Source organism: Pogona vitticeps, chromosome 5 (genome assembly GCF_051106095.1).
Source record: "Pogona vitticeps strain Pit_001003342236 chromosome 5, PviZW2.1, whole genome shotgun sequence".
NCBI lineage: Eukaryota > Metazoa > Chordata > Lepidosauria > Squamata > Agamidae > Pogona > Pogona vitticeps.
In genome coordinates this window covers 27,404,501-27,422,822 of record NC_135787.1, presented here as the reverse complement: position 1 = coordinate 27,422,822, position 18,322 = coordinate 27,404,501, and the positions used below count along the sequence as shown (strand labels likewise).

General features: G+C 37.1%; 1 protein-coding gene across 15 annotated transcripts in view; it reads left to right on the top strand.

Annotated features, from left to right (window-relative positions):
* CAMK2D (calcium/calmodulin dependent protein kinase II delta) overlaps positions 1 to 18,322 on the top strand; it is a 193,153-nt gene that overhangs the window by 138,657 nt on the left and 36,174 nt on the right. For 4 of the 15 annotated variants that reach the window (XM_073001780.2, XM_078376615.1, XM_078376620.1 and 1 more), the window contains 5 exons: positions 1,729 to 1,771; positions 8,325 to 8,362; positions 9,813 to 9,845; positions 16,085 to 16,144; positions 17,633 to 17,674. In XM_073001780.2, coding sequence (XP_072857881.1) covers positions 1,729 to 1,771; positions 8,325 to 8,362; positions 9,813 to 9,845; positions 16,085 to 16,144; positions 17,633 to 17,674 — 216 coding nt within the window. The remainder of the gene's footprint in view (positions 1 to 1,728; positions 1,772 to 8,324; positions 8,363 to 9,812; positions 9,846 to 16,084; positions 16,145 to 17,632; positions 17,675 to 18,322) is intronic. The other 11 variants (XM_078376619.1, XM_073001788.2, XM_078376622.1 and 8 more) reach the window with 4 other exon arrangements.

Sequence of the window (18,322 nt, the reverse complement as noted above, 5' to 3'; positions counted from 1 at the left end):
TGTTCTCTCTTCAGCTATCGCAGCTTATTTCCATGTATAAGATGCACCGAGGTCGGTAAAATGAGTACCCAGCTTGCTGGGGGGGCAATGTGTAGCCTTTATAATTAAAATTGTAAACCGCCCGGAGAGTGCTTGTAGCGCTATGGGGCGGTATATAAATCCAATAAATAAATAAATAAATAATAAATAAATATTATACACAGAAAAATATGGTAAAAGTCACAGTAGAGTAGGTCCATTGTATCAATGGGAATTTGGTGAGTCAGCTCCTGTGTAAGTTCTATTGATTCAAATGAGTCTACTCTAGTTGTGAATTACTGTGCTAAAATAAATCACACCTAGAGAAGGCCCATTTGAAACTGTGGAACTTATAGAGGAGTTGGCTCTCCAAATCCCCGTTGATTCACTGGCTGTAGCTGATCGGACTTACATAAGTTATAACTAAGAGCCTAAAGAAAATGAAAACAACGAGGGACCTTTCCCATCATTCCTTTCGGTGCCACAACCCATCAGATACATTGCAGTGTTGTCACGTCAGATAACACTGCCCTCAGCTCTATCTGAGTGCAAACTATCCATTTGCATAGGCTACACAGCAGGATAATTAGGAGTGTGGAGAATCATGCCAAAAAAAAGAGAAGCTCTAGCATTGTCCCGGAAACTAATGGGACAGCTCTAAAAAGGGGCAGGATGGAGCACTCTTAAGTTAAAGCATGTGTGAACACCATAGGTTGATTTGAACCAAAAGCTTATCCAAATAGTGAGCTACATACCCATCTGGATAGGTTCTTAATAATTTCCACAGATTAAATAGGTCTACGCTGTTGAGAGTGAGGACTAATAGCTGGCTTTAGTCCATACTGATCTAGCAGTTCCAGGACATTGTCTCTGTTCTCTGTGTTATCTAAAATATCCAGTAATCATTTCCAGGTATGAAATAGGGTTCCTGCTTCCCTGAGATCTACTTACTTCTAAGCCCTGAAAAGTTGTGCATCTTCCAGAAAAAAAAAATCTATTTGCTTTCTCTGTGTGCGTCAGGAGTGACTGAGAGTGAATACACAACCACACATACATTCCACATGTTTGTTATAAACACCATGTTTCATTTAGTATAATCAAATATTATTTGCAAATTGTTTTCACTTTTCTGTGTAGAAGAGAACAAGTGACAAATTTAGAAGAGCAAAGCTTGCATTCTTCAATATTAACCTTAAAAAAACATTAACACTGATGATGATAATGATGACAGGAATAACTCAGAATGACTACAAAGTCCCTTGAGATAATTTGTCTGTAATTTTATAGGCGTTCTCTTAAAGGCCTCCAAGACTTGACACACAAACCCCTGCATGTTACACATTCACATGAGTCATTTTGAAAAGGCAAATGTAAAGCCTCGTAGTTCTGAGTAGTTTTACTTTGAAGCCTCTGGGTAAGGTTGGCGTAAGTCGGAATCAACTTGGTGGCATGTAATTAGTACGCTTAGTTCAGGGGCCTGGGAAACATGCAGCTTCCCAGGTGTTGCGGTACTGCTGCTCCCATCGGCCTTACCCTGCACAACCAATATTGAAAGCTTATGGGAGCTGCAGACCAGTACCATCTGGATGGGCCCACATTCCCTAGATGTGACTCAGTTTACCCTGCACTTAGATGTCTACAATTAGAAATAAAAAAGATACTTTTGTTTAAATTTTTTAAAAAAGTTCTTTTTGTTGACTGTATTTTCAGGGTGCCATTTTGACAACTATGCTGGCTACAAGAAATTTTTCAGGTATGTTCAGTGTACTGTATGGTCCTACGTAGACAAGTTGCTGATGTTTGATCCTGATAACTGTAAGGTTTCGCTCCTATAATGTCTGCTGAAATAGCTCACCTTTGGTCTATGTTTTACTTATATAGTTACAGTTGCACTACAGCTTAGTTTAGTTATTTAGTGTGTATGTGTTTGTTGTACACTGTCCAAATGTAGGCACAGTGAGATAAAAATGCAAAGAGGCCAGCTTGTTAATCCCCTTCTTAGTCATTTCTAACTTCCTATTATGCTATAGTTCTTATAAGCAAAATGTCCAGAAAGATGTTCTGGCATTGTTTAGCAGATAGCCAAGTAATAATGTATGTTTATAATTTGTGTAACACTGCAGAGTCTCTTGAAATTAGAAAATAATCAAAAAGAGGGAAGCTAGCTCATGTTGTTGTATTTTGTTCCATTGCTAACATTGGTCTACTTTTTCTTTTTCTTTTGTTCTGTTTTAAGTTTACTTTAATACTTTGACAGGAACCTCCTTAGAGCAAATGCCCTTTCTTTTCAGTTGTATGCTCTTGAGCTATATTTGCATTTTTGACAAGCAACCTGTTTGGCATCAAGTCTTTAAGTGCCACTTGAGGAACTTGAAAGTGGTAATCTTGCTAATGGTTTTAAAAAGTTGAAAGTGCCGTAGTTTACAGTCTTCAAAAGTGCATCTAGTTTATTTTTATAAAGAAAGAAATAACTTCTTTGCAGGTTATTTTTTTTACTGATTGTTAGAGATCATTTGCTTGTGAAGAATGTAAAACTGAGATAATACACAAGCAAAGCTGCAGCTATCTAGAAGTGATTTCCATTACTACTGCAGCTGCGAAATGGCTGCCAAAATTTATGGAGATTGCCACTGGAAAGCTATGGATTGGCGAGTCATTTATCACATTTTTCACAAAAATGACTTCTTGAAAAAGTTGAATGGCATCATTCAATGTCTAGCCAGTCCTTCCCAGTGAATTAGTTGTTGGCATGTCTGTCTTATATCATACAAGATATTGGTTGTATGAAGCCTCTACATTATAACTGCTAGAACTGGCAATTAAAGTAATTAATTAATCAATTTGTGAAGCATCTGTTATGATTAACCTTTGTTACAGATTTGGCGTAGATTGTGCTCTCTGTATACACAATATGTTTTCCGAAGCTGTCAGATTTAATACTTCATATTTATTCTAGAAGTCTCTTGAGCGATTGTGCTAATCAGGGTTTCTGGCTAAAAGCCTCAGATGCTCCCAGTATGAATAGAGTTTCGGATGTCATTCTATATAAGACATGAGCAACTTGTGATCCTTCCGATCTTCTTCTACTGCAAGTGCTGTCACAGTTACTGGCCACAACAAAGTTGCAATTGAATAACATCTGGAAGACCACATGTTGCCTACTGTCTTCTTGATATACTGTTAGACTGGATGTATTGACCATGTTCCATCTTTTTGTGTATAATGAAGTAAAAACTGACAATTCTGATTTTACAGTTGATTTTCTAGTAGTGTAAATACAGTGAAGGAAAGTGAAAAATTCATAGCTTTGTTAAAACCTGCTTGTTTTTTTAATCACCCTCTTCCTTTGCCCAGTTATCTGGTGTTTGCTTTTTCCTTTTCCTCTTTCCCTTTGATGAAAGAGGCGACCGAGAAAGTAGAGAGCAGTTGATGGGCTTGTTGTTGTCCTTGCCCCTTTAGAGTGCAGTTTGTGTACTGACTTGGTGTACTTTGAATTCAGCGCAAGAGTTAAGTATATTAGAGACAGTAGAAACGGAAAGGCATTGGTGGCCCAACTCTCTGTGCTGTCATGCTAGAGTAATACCATGTTAAGATATTCCTTATCTTTCTTGAATTCAAAATGCTCACCAAGTTCAGTCTTTGCCTCCGCTTCTGCTCCTGCTTCAGAAGCACTGGGCGAAGGAATCTGTCTCTCTCATCCACAGGTAATCTCCACTCACTGGTGATCATACACCAAATGTGATGAGATCACAGAGATATCAAGCTGATCAGAATTAAGCTGCATGCAAATGACAAACATCAGATTGTCAGTGTTTTTTTCTTGTACTGCTCACATGGGCAAATCCAGATGGTTTACCACCATTTTGTAACAATTTTGGAATTTAGACACCTCTTGAGTCACTTTTGGTAGCCCTTAGTCTCTTTACTGTTATGTTGTTTTCTCTTTGGCTCAGCCTTTCAGTTTCTTTTTTCTAAAATAAACATATCTGATTGATTCACCCAATGATTTTTGAATTGGCATATTCTGTTTGATTCATTCTTTTTGAGTGTCTTAGTATGTCACCTGACTGCAACAGTTATTTTAATACAAATTACCATCCAGTTGTGGCAAGGATATTTAAGTCTGATTTAGTTGATCAGTGTTTTTTTTTTTTTTTGCTGCACCACATGCTTTCCCACCCTCCTTTTTAGTAACTTGTCTGTAACAATATATTCATTAAAAATGTTTTAATTTTTCCCCCTTTGTGTTCTTCCTGTAATGTGGAATGTGTGTTTCCTGTGAGGTAAGCCCCTCAGGAGATAAAAAACTTTTCCCCCCTTCAACTTCCTTAGCAATCTGCTGGCTGTCCCAAATCACCCTGTTTTTTTGTATGCTGCCTCAGGATGGAACTAGATGCTATAGAAGTCATGTGACATTACCGCACTGTGGGTTTCCCCTCCCCAGCTACATAACATTGGCTGCTGCTTGTGGGAGAAGGAAACTCATAGTGGGGTGCCAACATGTCACATGTTTTGTAGTACTAGACATTACCTGGGAGAGGCCATGAGAAGCACAAGGGTGCTGCTTTCTGGCAGCAGCCATAAGGTTCCAATAACATCTAGTTCCAGCCCCAATTCCATTTCTTTGGGTTCGATTAGCCAAGTGTTAATTAGTCCTTATTTAAATTTACATCCTTTTCATTTGAAAAAATTGGCATATGTGTAAGTTATAAATTTCAGTCTTGATGTAATTGGGAATAAATAAAGCTAGTGTAGTGCTGAAGCAAGACTTTTGCTGTAATTTAACTAGGATTATATAAAATTTAATTTTACTTCATATACCCCCAAAAAGAGAAGGAACAAGGATGTTTTCAAAAGGTCCTTGGTACTTGAGAAAATTATCTAAAGTCTGTATCATTGTGGATTTCTGGCACTGTGATCAAACGGTGCAAATGAATGTCATATATTTAATAAAACTTGCCACTATGAATTTATCCACACCACGGTTTTTCACTAAGTATCTTTTTAACCTCTAGCAAAGTTGTGGGATAGGTTAGGGTGAGAGACAGTGGCCCAGTTAGGATGTGTACTGCCTTGCTTCCTAAACCATAATTCAGTATTTGGGGACAGATGTCAGTGGCAAGTCTCTTCTTCCACCTTCCTCACTGTGCTAACCTTAAGCTGAAATTATAGTTTTCTGTTCTATCCAGACTGGGTAGGGTGATTCATTCTCAATTTAAATCAGGCATTCAGTCCAAAGCAGAACCACTGGATCAATGGAATTTGCATACTTTTTGCCTTAGCAAGTTCTAATTTATCTAATGGCAGAATCCTATTTGTGTTATTATAAGGTTTATGTAACTCACTGCAGCTCATTGACAAGATGCTAAGGTGGGACCATCATGTGCCTGCTCATGTACCTGATTATGCAATCAAGGTGCACACAGGAGCCTTGTCAGTTACCCATGATTAGCAGTGGGAAGTTGCACAAACCTTACGTGAGTATCACTAGGATTCCAGCCATCAGCTGTATTCTGTTTGGGATCACCAGTTGGAATTAGGCCAGAGTTTCCAAGCAATATTTTATATAGTTTCATACTAATTTGTTAGTAAACTGATGTTAATCCTTTGTCTTGAATGTAACAGAGAATTGTTATTTAATCTAACATAGATATTTTTGTTATGGAAGGTGAGAATAGACAGCTCTGATGTTCCTTACTGGCTGCTAAAATACTGTATGGACAAGGAAGGTAGGAAATATACATCCAAACTAGGCCAGTGACTGATTCAGGTGTCAACCCTGTAATTTTCATAGCACTTTGAATTTGTGTTTGAATGTAGGAAGAACAGCACTATAGTCACTGTGCCACACTCTGAACAAATTTTAACTAAATTGCAGTGCTAAAGGGGAAGAATTCCAAATTTCTTCTTATTGTAGTGTTAAGGTTGATATGCTTTGAAATTTAACCCAAAGAATTATCAAAAGCCAATCCAACATATGCTCATTACATCCAAACCAGACTGTCACAGATCTGCCAAGCTTAGTGATTAGTAAAGTTGTCATTATTTTCATTTGTGCTTGTTTCCATTCATTGTTTTTGGTGCGTAAAAATATGTGTGATCCAACTGTACTTGATTGCTGCTGTAGCACAGTGCCAAGAATGGTGCTCTGGACATTGCAAATATATTACCTCATTCATTTAGGGAGATATTCAGCCTACTTCCTTCTCAAAAGGAAGGATTTATTTTTGACAAGACGGTAAATACTGCAAATAAGGACAGTGTGATTCTCTACATGAAGTGGAAAAATTAAATATCACACCCCATTCTTTTTATTACCTATGTAAGGCGACGTATACATAGTATTTGCACATTTCTTTCTCCTCAAAACAGGGACTGAACCTGTGAAGAAAAGGGATTTTTTTTTAAAAAAAATTCCTCATGCATATTTGTATGCAAATATTATATCTAAAGCAGACACTAGTAAATATATTCAGTGCTCTGCCCATTCGCCCCCTACTGGCCCCATACTGGATAAGATCCCCAGCTGGTAAGTGTTTGAACAGGTCCTCAGTTTATTTTTCATCTCAGGGCAAAGCAAAATATCTGCATAGACACTTACTTGCAGCAAGATGATTATAGTTTTACTTAGCATTATAGTATAATTTTGAATTCCTTTATCTCAAAAATTGGTTTCAAATGGATGGAACCCAGAAAAGTCTACCCCCAGTCACACAAAGAACTGGGTTACTTGGAAGTCGTGCTACTGGCTGGAGTTGGCAGAACCAAGGTGAACCGAGGAAAATCGGATTTTCACACTGACAGTCTTTTGTGAGTCCAGGGGGAAAAAAGCAACTTCACACCTATGTCAGTGTATTCTATGCCTTGAAGCATGTACCATGAAAGACTTGATGTTAGCTGCCGAAAATGCTCTCGATGTTGCCTGTTATTCAGCAAAAATTCTGGTATATTGTGCTACAATGCTTCTGAAACAAAGAATGAAATTTATAGCATCTTGTCAGATATACAATTTCAAATACATTTAGTCCTTGGAATATCCATTGCATATTCTTAAATAAAAGACTATTTTTATTAGACGTGCTGTATTTACAATACAGTAATAATAGTTATGTGCTGTCAAGTCGGAAGCAACTTATAGCAACCCTAATAGAGCTTTCAAGGTAAGTGAGATATTTAAGAAGTGGTTTTACTAGTTCTACACCCCAGTGAGCTTCCGTGGCTGAGGAGGGATTCAGAACCAGCCCTCCTGAGTCCTAGTGTGTCCATCAATTACTAAAGCACACTGAGTATCCTACAGTAATAATACCCACCAAAATAATGCAAAATATTATAAATAATCCTTTGCTTTCAGCCCACCACTGGCAAAATGTGCATTCTAAATACATGAGCGGGTTAGATACATTTTTATGGCAGACAGTTTATAAAACATAACAAATTCATTGTCCATACTGCCTTCTCTTGTGTGGCCTAGCATAGTCCTACAGCCTCTTTTCAACAGCCTCTGAGCCACAGACATGATTTATTTTATTTTATTTTATTTTATTTACATCCCGCCTATCTGGTCGGTTAAGATGATGTAGCCAAGAGTGAGGAACCTGCTTATGTTGGGGTGTGTGTGTGTGTGTGTGTGTGTGTGTGTGTGTGTGTTTTACATAACTAACTATTATCAGTCCACTCAACATGGTCAGTGCTACAAGATTGTGAGATTTCCAAAACATTGTGGAAAACCAAAGTTTCTTCAAACTTGGCCTAGGCTATCAAAGCTACTTCACCTATAATCAGATTGTGCATGGAGTCTCCAGCCACATTTTCAAGTGGAGAATTTCATGCTCCACTTTCAAGCTCTTGAAGTCAATGGTCATTTGTAGTTTATCTTTGTCCTTGACACCAGAAATAGTTGGAATGTCAACATAATGTTTTCTGTAGGTATGGCTAGTATTTAAGTATTGTTATAGGTCTGGGCACGTACAGACGAATGTACACAAATAATTTGAAATAAATGTTCTAGCCAATAATATGTAAGCTGGAGTTTTAATTCCAAACAGTAATGAGGTCTTGCCACTGTTAATAAGCATATGCTTCACAGAGATAGAAGCAAAGGTTTAGAGTAAAAGCAAAGGAACTGCAATCACATAACCTGCAACACAACAATAACAGAATGGTACATTAACAGGTAATGTTTTTAGCGCAAATCTGAGGCCTAAAATTATAAAGCATCAGAAGAAATAAGTAAGAACAATTTTCTTCCTGTTCCATTGCTGCTGAATTTTGTCAGGTGACACTTTTTCTTTCATTTCATTTTGTAGCAGCCAAGAGTTTACTGAAGAAACCTGATGGAGTAAAGGTAGGCTACAAATATTATGGGCATGCGGCAGTATGTCTCATTCACTGTATATGATCATATGACTTTCTAAATTCTGTTTGCTTTGGCACTGAAATAACTGGTTCTCTTATGGTTTTTAAATTGATTGAATAAACCCAAGGTACCATTTTGCAGCTGATCTTGGAGCAACAGCCATTTTGGAAAGGCAATCAACAAAGGGAGTCTATGGTGCTCAGATGACTACCACATGGTTTTGGAGCCTTTGGGTCATGTTAGGGGGGATATTGTTGGGGACATATTGACAGAAGTCATTGGATTTAAGACCTCGGCTAACATGTTAGGTAAAATATGATATTTTTGGTAAAGGAGAAAAAAAGGTATTTCTTATTATCTTACATAATTAATTTATAAATGAATGGCACAGGAATTTGTATAGCAGGAGAGGTGGCTTTGCTAATACAATGTTCTAGGTAAATGTCCTGTAGAATAACTAGGAACAATTGAAAAACATTTTTATCTCTCTTGCAGATGAATAATCATTAATGTTCTGGCTATCATTCTAAAATGAAGAATTTGTTTTTTTCTATTTTTCTAGATTGCATTGGAATATGTATTTCACTTCTGCTTTTATCCTTGAAATTTTATCTCTTAAGTGTGATATTTACTTAAAATACCTGATTCACCATGCATTTCTTTTGGATTCAATATACTCTCTTATATATCATATCAAAGCACCCTTGTAACCTGGGTTCATCCAATCTCTGTATCATCCAGAGGCGACATGTTTCTCTTATGAACCCAGTGCACATCCCAAGATTATCGTGATCTATTTTACTGTATTGCTTTGATGACCTGGAAGAGTAGAAGACTTCTGTCCTTTCATTTCCTTTCTTGTCTGCAGGGTTTTTGTCAGAATACAACCTGCGTTTTTTGAATACTGTAGGAAATAACATTATCCTAAGGAGTCCAGAGTCAGCTTAGTCCTTTCCACTGGATTACGTTGTCTGCTTGAAATATTTACTCTTGCATAACTTTAACAGAATTTCTTTTCACGTGTATGACAAATGGTTTGTCCAAATGGTTTGTCCAATGCCATTTTTCCTTGACGGACTATATGAGTTTTTGTCAAAATTGGTCTGTTAAAATGGTCATGCTGATTATAGTTGTTGCTGTACTTTGTTAGAATTACCTTTGTGGGAGTCTGCTAGGATTGGTGTTCTCTGTTGTGTTTGTTATCATGTGAAGGGGTGGGAGGGGAACTATATCCTTTGTGTATAAGTGTTTGTTTTCGCCATTCTCCTCATGCAGGAGATATGACTCTCAACAAGAATTTTTCTCCTCTTCCTGGATATTAGCTTTTTTTAAAAAAATAAAAAACAAAAAACAAAAAAAGTGTAATCCATGCATTGATACTTCAAATCCAACCAGTCACATTTTCTTCTTTTCCTTTCTCTTTGACTGGTCAAATCAGAAAAGGAAGTCCAGTTCGAGTGTTCAGATGATGGTGAGGATCTTTATCTGCCAGATTTTTCCTCCTATGAACGTTCTCACTTAGCGATGAAATAGTTGCATTTAGATCTGTTAACGTAATGTGGAAACTGCAAGTTTTTTTTAAAAAAATGCAGGCTTGTGATTTCTGCCTCAGTTTAGTGTTATATGACATTCTGAATTGTCTGCAGTCCTTTTAGAGCAAGATCATAGACTGTACAAATATAAAAGTAAAATAGAGATAATGTTGGCCAGTACCGCTGTTCTAGTATAATAGTGTTGTTGTTTGAAAGTCTTCCATATATTTGCTATAGTCGCCTTACATTTCAGGCTCACAAGACTTCTAAACATGTTATGCAGTGCTTTGACTGACACTTCAAACATTCTTAGAATCTTATAAGAATCTGCAAAGTTTCACCTCTTGAAATGCTGTTAAAACAAGTGCCCATTTTAAAGGGTGTTAGACAATATTTGCAACCAATAATGAAAGTAGGTCTCTATTCTCATATACACAAATTTTGCAGCTTATATACCACTCCAAGTACCAGATCTCATTATTAATGCCAGCTTAAACTACTGCTTTTTTTCTTCCTTCTTCCAACTTTTATAGTTCTGCTGCTAAACAATGGAGACTACTTAAGTGGCTGGTTGGTAGAACTGGATTCCCACAGACATTTCTGCATACTTAGCTATAGAAGATAGAGCCAATCTAGAGCAATCAATCCCTGCACAATGCCATACATGTCAAGTAGAGCTAGGCCTTGACTAGCAATGTGAAGAATCCAGGCAAGAAAGCATTCCAGTGTTATGTACTGGGGATGTTCCACTTGGAGTTACATCTGACCAATGTGCAAGCTTAAAGCAAAGCCTAAGAGGCAAATTTCTTGCACAAAGGTATTTCCATCATGTACTATTATCCCATGCTTCAAAACACAATGTGTGCTAGTTTTCCCTTTATTAGGTTTCATTCATTTTAGTCTTGCAAATTAGTCACCATCTGCTATTTTTGATACTATTAATCTTCAAGTTGGGTTGGTTGGTATGGAACCTTGCAACTTATTGACATTAATAACTATAGTCAATTATGACTTATGGCGATGCTTCCCTGGGTTTTCTTGGTACAGAATATTCAGAAGTATTTTATCATCCTCTTTTTCTGGGGGCACCCTGGGACTGTGCAGCTTGCCCAAGGCTACCCAGGCTGGCTCTTCTCTTGGAACACACAGTAGGGAATCAAACTCCCAACTTCTGGCTCCACAGCCAGGTACCTATCTCACTGAGCTATTTAGAACATAAGTTCAGTACAATTATGTAGCTCAGTAATCTGCTCACTGACTGTGACCAGCTAGATAGATACTTTCATAACAAGAGTGGATGAAAAAGTGTTTGCTGCTGGGCACTAACATTCTCTGGAAGATAAAGAAAAGTCACACTGATTTCTGGCAACTTTTAAATTGTGGTCTGGCTATATTAAAAAGAGATTTGTTAAATGTTTGTCTCTTGTGTGCATTTAGGTGAAGCCCGACATAGAAAATATAGTAGACATATATTAAAACCAATGGGAACTTTGCCATTCCACCAGCCTCAGTAGAAGATAGATTGTGGTCAGTGTGGTTACAAGCACAAAATAATGCTCCTGACATAAATAATATTGTCCAGCTTTGTTTTGTCTGAGAACAAGGGGGAAAGGGGGGATGTTATACACCAACAATTTTAAAGTAACTGATTTTTCCTCAAAGCAAGTAAGATACACCCAGCCCTAAAATCTTACCAACATAAGTAAGAAATTTCACGAAAAACGCAGGGGTGGATTAAAATTGATTACTTTCTTTAAAAAATTTTTTTAAATCACATTGTTAATTTAAATTAGGTTCTTTAAATTTAAATCAAATTTATTTTAATGAAATGCTTTTGAAGGAAAAATCTAAAGATAATTTTCTATTTAAGGTACATTGTAGTTCAAAAGTTATTCAGCATGAAATAGTACTTAGTTATGTAGCATGAAGTTGTATATTCATGCAGTATTCACATTTTTGGTAAACTAATTCAATTATGTAATCCAAGTTATCCAAGCTGAGAGAACATGAACTTTTTTTTACAATAAAAATGATATAAAATGAACAAAGTTCAGGAAAACACCTTAATCTCCTTGTTGTTCTGCAACTATATGTACAAATAATGGACACATTAATGTTCAAGCAAATACAAGAATATGTGTGCTATATAATGTTATTCTTTTAGTTAAATAAGACAAATTTAAGTAGTTCTCCAAATATGAGTGATTAACCTATTAAACTGAAATCTGTTCTGATATAGCTGTTTTGCTAATCTAACATATTATTCTAAATATGAAGTCTTCATCTGGTTGCAAATATTAAAGATTACTGTACAACTACGAGCAAGAATGAGTATTTACATTTAAAAATCATGATTTAAACTGAGTCTTACGGACTAGTGATTTAAATCATGAGGTGATTTAAATCAAATTCACCCTGAAGAAAACTACCAAGTTCTTCTGTATTTTGTATGGAGAAAGACTGCAATATATATACACAAAGATTTGTTGCTAAATTCGGAATGGTGCTGCTGTATGGTGAACAGGATTACTGGCCTGTGGTTGTCAAGATCGAGTGGCAGAGGCTCTTTGGGGCTTTGTGCAGACATTTTTCCAGCCTTACCTGGAGATACTGGGGATTGAACCTGGGATCTCCTGAATGCAAAGTGTGTGCTTTACCATTGAGGTACCTTTTCTGCCTACTCAGTTGAATTTGTGGAACAACTCATTGACTTTATTTGAGCCCTTCCCCTTCTTGTTCCATCTGTTTAAATGGAAGCTTCCACCTCAATGCTAATAGCAGCTGGGGAGTGCAGTGCCTAGGATCCCACTGAAAGGATCTTTTGAAAAAAAAAAAATGAACACCCTCTGCATGCACTACTATCTTGATTTTCCCCCCATTCTTCTATAGCTGTAAAATAAGCATGTTAACTTCTTTCAGCATAATGTGGGCTACATCTAGTTTGGACCAAGGTGAAATGTGCTGGTGGAAATACTTCCCAGTAGTGCTGGGGGCAATATTTCCAGAAATGTTTGACACATTTTGTGTGTAATCCTTTGTGCGGTTTGTGTCTCATGGGCTATGTAGGAAGTACCTTTAAGGTCTGATACACTTTTGAAGGATTCCTGCCCCAGTAGGACAGAAGGAATATCTAGTTATTTTCTGTCAGAGGGATATTCTCTAAGAGATGAAAGTTGCTTGAGTGATACTTAATATTTGATGCCTGCTCAATATTCCTCTGTTTTCTCTCTTTTGCGTGTGGTCATTTTCTGTCTCTTGTAATGCAACTTCCTGATGGACCAAAATACATTCATGTCACTTTTTTTTGTTTGTTTTTGGTGGTTTTGCTTTTAACAGTGAGTCATTTTCTCCTACTACAAAGGTGATTTTTTTCTTTTTCTTCCTTCCTTCCTTCCTTCCTTTTTTTGCATTTATGTTCTTGTAATTCCAAATCTAAGCCAACGAATGTTCAGTTTTTTAAAAGTATTTAATTGAAGAGGGATGAATGTTTTTGAATAAAGGTGACACCTTTCGTGAACTGTATTTATAAATGTTTAAAGTGAATGGGGTTATTGTGTTTGTTGTATCAACAATATTCTTTGTCAGTACCAGTAACAGAAAGGGCTGCTGGTTTCAAATGAGCTACTACTATACACAAACATAATCATTCGTCATTCTGTTTAATATTGTGGTATCAGGTGTCCAAACATATTTACAACTCTACCATTCCAAGAGTCCCATTTCCTTTGCTAGTAGTAGTAAACCTGTTCAATGCATCATGGAACCCTCTTATTTTTAAGTACACATCATATTTGCTTTCTTGGTGAAGACAGGTGGACATAATGGCATGTGTAGAACCAAGTATCCTCCATCATGTTATGTTGTTCCAGAATTATCTATACTTAAAATGTTTACTTCATTCACCCTTACAATTTTGCCAGTCTAATTATTAAATATTCACATTTTTCCAGTGAGGACAAGTGTCAGGACTGACTCCCACATTTTTGCAGTCTGAGGCAGAATTCCAGCGATGTGACTCTCTTAAGAGTCAAACAGAACAAGATGCTCAGCTCATTTTTTCTCAATAGTAAAAGACATTTGCTGGTTCTAGTGTTGGCGCTTCCCATTTCCTTATTCTGAAAATTTGTTGTCTTTGTTTTGAAACTGGGAGATAAACACAGGCTTAATTTGTAAGTCAGATTACTCAAGCATGCAACTTTGAGGAAATCTAAACAAGAGCTGAGCAGTTTCTTTAGTTTGATCCTATATTGTGTCCAAACACCTGTCTATATTTGGGGCTTTCACATTTTTCATGCTGCTGCATGTCATCAGGTCACATCTGACTTATGGTGACCCTGATAGGATTTTCAACATACATTAGATAGTTAAGGGATTTTTCTACCTTTGCCACCTCCTGGAGAGTTTCCATGGCCAATTAATGATTTGAATTCGCATCTCTTGAATGTCCCGTCCACTATGCCACAGAACGTCTCACGTGATGAAAATACACCTTCAGTGTTGTGATTTTCCGGGGGGGGGGGAATCTTTTTCTATCAGTCTTTTTTTTCCCCCTTATAAAGGATCATGGTAAATTTTAGAGGACAAGTGAAAGACCTAGAATGATCGTATTGTATTTCCTGATCAGTCAATACAGGAATATACAGAAAAACAAATATCTGTGGGTAGTTTTAAAGATATGGTACATTGACTTTTACAAATGATTAGCGAAGACGTACATAGCTAATCATTTCCATCCTTGCTTTTTTCCCCCCACATATGTGATACTTTACCTCCTTTGTTTTTTGTGTTAGTGGAGCAGTAAATATTCTGTATTGCTGGTCAGCTGAACTTTCTATCTGGCTTAAATGTAGCTCCGTCTTTTCCTTCTTTTTATAACTAGATCTGATTAAAGGGATGCAAGGTTTTACATCAGGAGGTGTTGCCACACTTTGTTATGCCAGTTGTAATTATCATTAAATTTTACTTACTTATTGGTATAAAAAAATATTGAATCAGGCTTTTGAAACATTCAATGTATTTCCATTGCACTTTAAATGTCAGATATAGTTTCCTTCAAGCCAATGTAACTCCCTTTTCTACTATCAGTTCCTTCTCAGTACCACAACTACCTGTAATGTGAGTTAGACTGAGGGATTACTTTGTCTACACAGGGAAACTGATCAGTTATGTGCCTCAAACATGGGTCTTCCATTACTACATCCAGCATTTTATATAAATCAGTTTAATACATCCCTTGCAGGGTATCTAATTCTTTTATTTAGAAACAACTGCTATTGTCCTTATTGAATCATCTGGATTCTGCCTAAAATGATAGTTTAGCAATCAGTCCCTCTGCCTGCATTAACTTCAAAGGCTCAATGGAGGTGTGGGGGAGAGGAAGAGCTTTAAGCTACAATATATGTTCAAGATATATTCAAATACATATTACCGTATATTTAGCTGGTACTATGCACTCTGGGTCACATGAATTCCAGTTGTACCTGGAGAAAGAGCATTGAGTTGCATTGTACTGTAAGGTTCAGCTCTACCTTGAATAGCAAGAGTGTGGAGATGCTTCCTTTTTAATATTTGTGTTCTGCATATACAGTATAGGCAACTTTACATTATAGCAGCATGCATCGTGTATGTTTTATCTGAAATAGTAAATGCATTTCAATGACAATGTTTGAGGGTAGGTACTGAACTCATTGTTTGAATGACAAGGAAGTACTCCAAAATAGCTTTTAACATTTTGATGACCCTAATATATGGTTCTCCATTGTTGCTGATAACATCAAGCATTGTACAATTTATTTAATAGTATCCCATGTAAATATGGGAGGGAACAAATCAAAAAACAAAACACTGGAAATGTAGGCATTTCTGCTCAAAATCTGCTTTTACTTGCTTCTTGTTTGGTTTTAGTTACTTTGAAAAGTCTCTTAATGCAGCTGTAGCCATAGTCTATACAGCACCTCCTAGGGCATTGTTCAACTGCATTGAGAGAAGTTGCTATAGTTCCTTGCCAAGTCTTTTATCATTGCTCTTTTTTAATTTTTATAAATTCATTTCTCTGCCAGTTTTTATTTCCATATCTATATCTTTGTATAGGTGTTCTATATAGGGCAATATAGATATGGTTTCTATTTGTTGTGAGAGGTCTAAGGCTTGTTTGTTTCTATTTTCTGCACACCTACAGATAAACAACAAAACCAACGTGGTAACCAGCCCCAAAGAAAATATTCCTACCCCAGCGCTGGTATACCTGGCTTTTTCCTTGCTTCTGAGCTCCATTTCTTAGCTCACTCATTTGCTCTCTTATGCTTCTTTCTCTCCCATTCTCTCTTCCTCACACTCCTCTTTTGCTTTCTAAACATTTACGCTCTTTGCTGGGAACTGGGGGTTGTATTTTGTTAAAAGAGGCAGTTCCTTATGGTACTGTGTTTCTAATTAGCCAAGCTGATATGGAAGTAGCATTGGTAGCTGTAGCTAAATTCCTTTGCATGCAGTGTCAAACAGTGAATAGAATGTGCTGTTTGTGTTGCTCTTAGCTCTTCACCTGATAACTGTTTCAGTAAATCGGTATATATAAGTGAGGGTGAAACAGAATTTCTTCTTTAAAAACAAATTGCACAAGTGTCAAAGTCAGGGAGAGCTAACAAGATTATTGCTAGGCAACAAATGAAGTAGACCTTATTCAGCGTCTCATTCGTTACTTTCTCAGCAGGACTTTGTAAGACTTCACTTAGTGGGATCAAGAGGCATCTGCTCTAAAGCTCATTAGGTTCCATAGCTATCTTTTAATATGTAAGAGCCATTGCTCCATAATAGGCTCTGCAGGGAATGTTTAACTAATGATTTAGGTTATTTATATCATAACCTTGCTTCTGTTACTTATTCTGATTTCTCAGGGCTGTGCAACAAATCTTCAGAATTCAATCCTGCCACTTAATTATCATGTTATCAAGGAGATTCCAATTTCCATGTTTTGGTAAAGCCATGCGAAGGCGTGTATTTTGGGGTTTAAGAGTCCTATGCCTTCAAGATTTTGTACAAGATGTTCAAATTTAATTGATAACTGCTCTTAGAAACACTGACCTTATGGATTCTTCTACCAGATCCTCCCCAAATAGCTTTAGAAAAGTTTTGAAATCTTTTTGTCAATTGATGGGAACTACTAGATGCTCTTGGACTACAACGTCTGGTATCTCTTACCGTTGGCTGTGCTTGTGCTAATGGGTGTTGCAGTCCAACAAGTTCAATTCTTCTATATGAAGAATTTCAAGGCTGTTAGCCTTCATCATAAATGTCCAGATTATATCCTGTATATTATATATCTTTTTGAACTACTTAGACCATTATATTCCCTTTTGACCTTGGTGGACTACAAAATGATGGTTAACCATATCCTCCACCTGAATAGAAATTGTTACCTAAAATATGGGTTGTGGTAAAGCCAACCATTTGCACATTGCGAAAGAGCCAGTGCCTCTGTAAGTCTTTAGAGCTTCAAAGCCCTGCATATGTACTAACGATGAATAAGGTCTTTGCATGCTGCTACAGTAGAGAGGGTGGCCTCTCTAGCTAGAGTGCCGTTTCTCCTCCTTTGGCAGCAGCTAACATTGCTTTAGCTCTTGCCAGTGCTTAACACTTGTCATCTGGCTCTTTTCATTCTCACTCTTGCTAATGAGAAGTCTATTTACCTAGAGCTGTTTTTTTTTTCTCTTTCTATTTTGTTCTCACTCAGGAGCCCCAAAGTACCGTAATCCACAACCCTGATGGAAATAAGGTATACACGTAGAACCACCACTTTTCTGTTCTTTTCAAATTCCATTCTCCATCCAGTCTTGCCAACCAGCATTGACATTCACTAGTGAAGCTTGTAGCGGGCTATTTAATTAGTAACCAAATCCTGCAGAGCACTTTTCCTCAAGTGCAGAAGTCAGCTGAAGCTGAGGACATATACCTTCCGGTGGGAGGCATTTTGCAGGGTCAGTGCACGTTTCCGCCTCCGAGCCCCAGAAATGATGTTTACTCTCAGAGGTACAGTGGCATTAAAGCTGTACACATGCAAGGTTTACTGAAGTTCAAGGAAAACACATTTGGCTATTTGACCCATCTTCTGTTTCTCAGCATTCTCCTTTATCATTCTGTAACACGAGTCCAGCTGTAAACAGCTATTTTTAAGTTGACTCATAGACTTCAGGCAAGTATATGTGATAATACTACTAAATGAACTTGGTCTGACACACTCCTTTCTAGAGACTTGTATACATTATCTTCCATACATTTAAATATGCATATAGTCAAGTACTCTACCCTGCTCCTCAGTCTTCATCATACACTTTTACAGTGCATGAGCACTGGTTCTCTGGTTAAGGTTGTTACTGGGAATGAAAAGTAATGGGTACAGATTCCATCTTAACATTCATAGCAG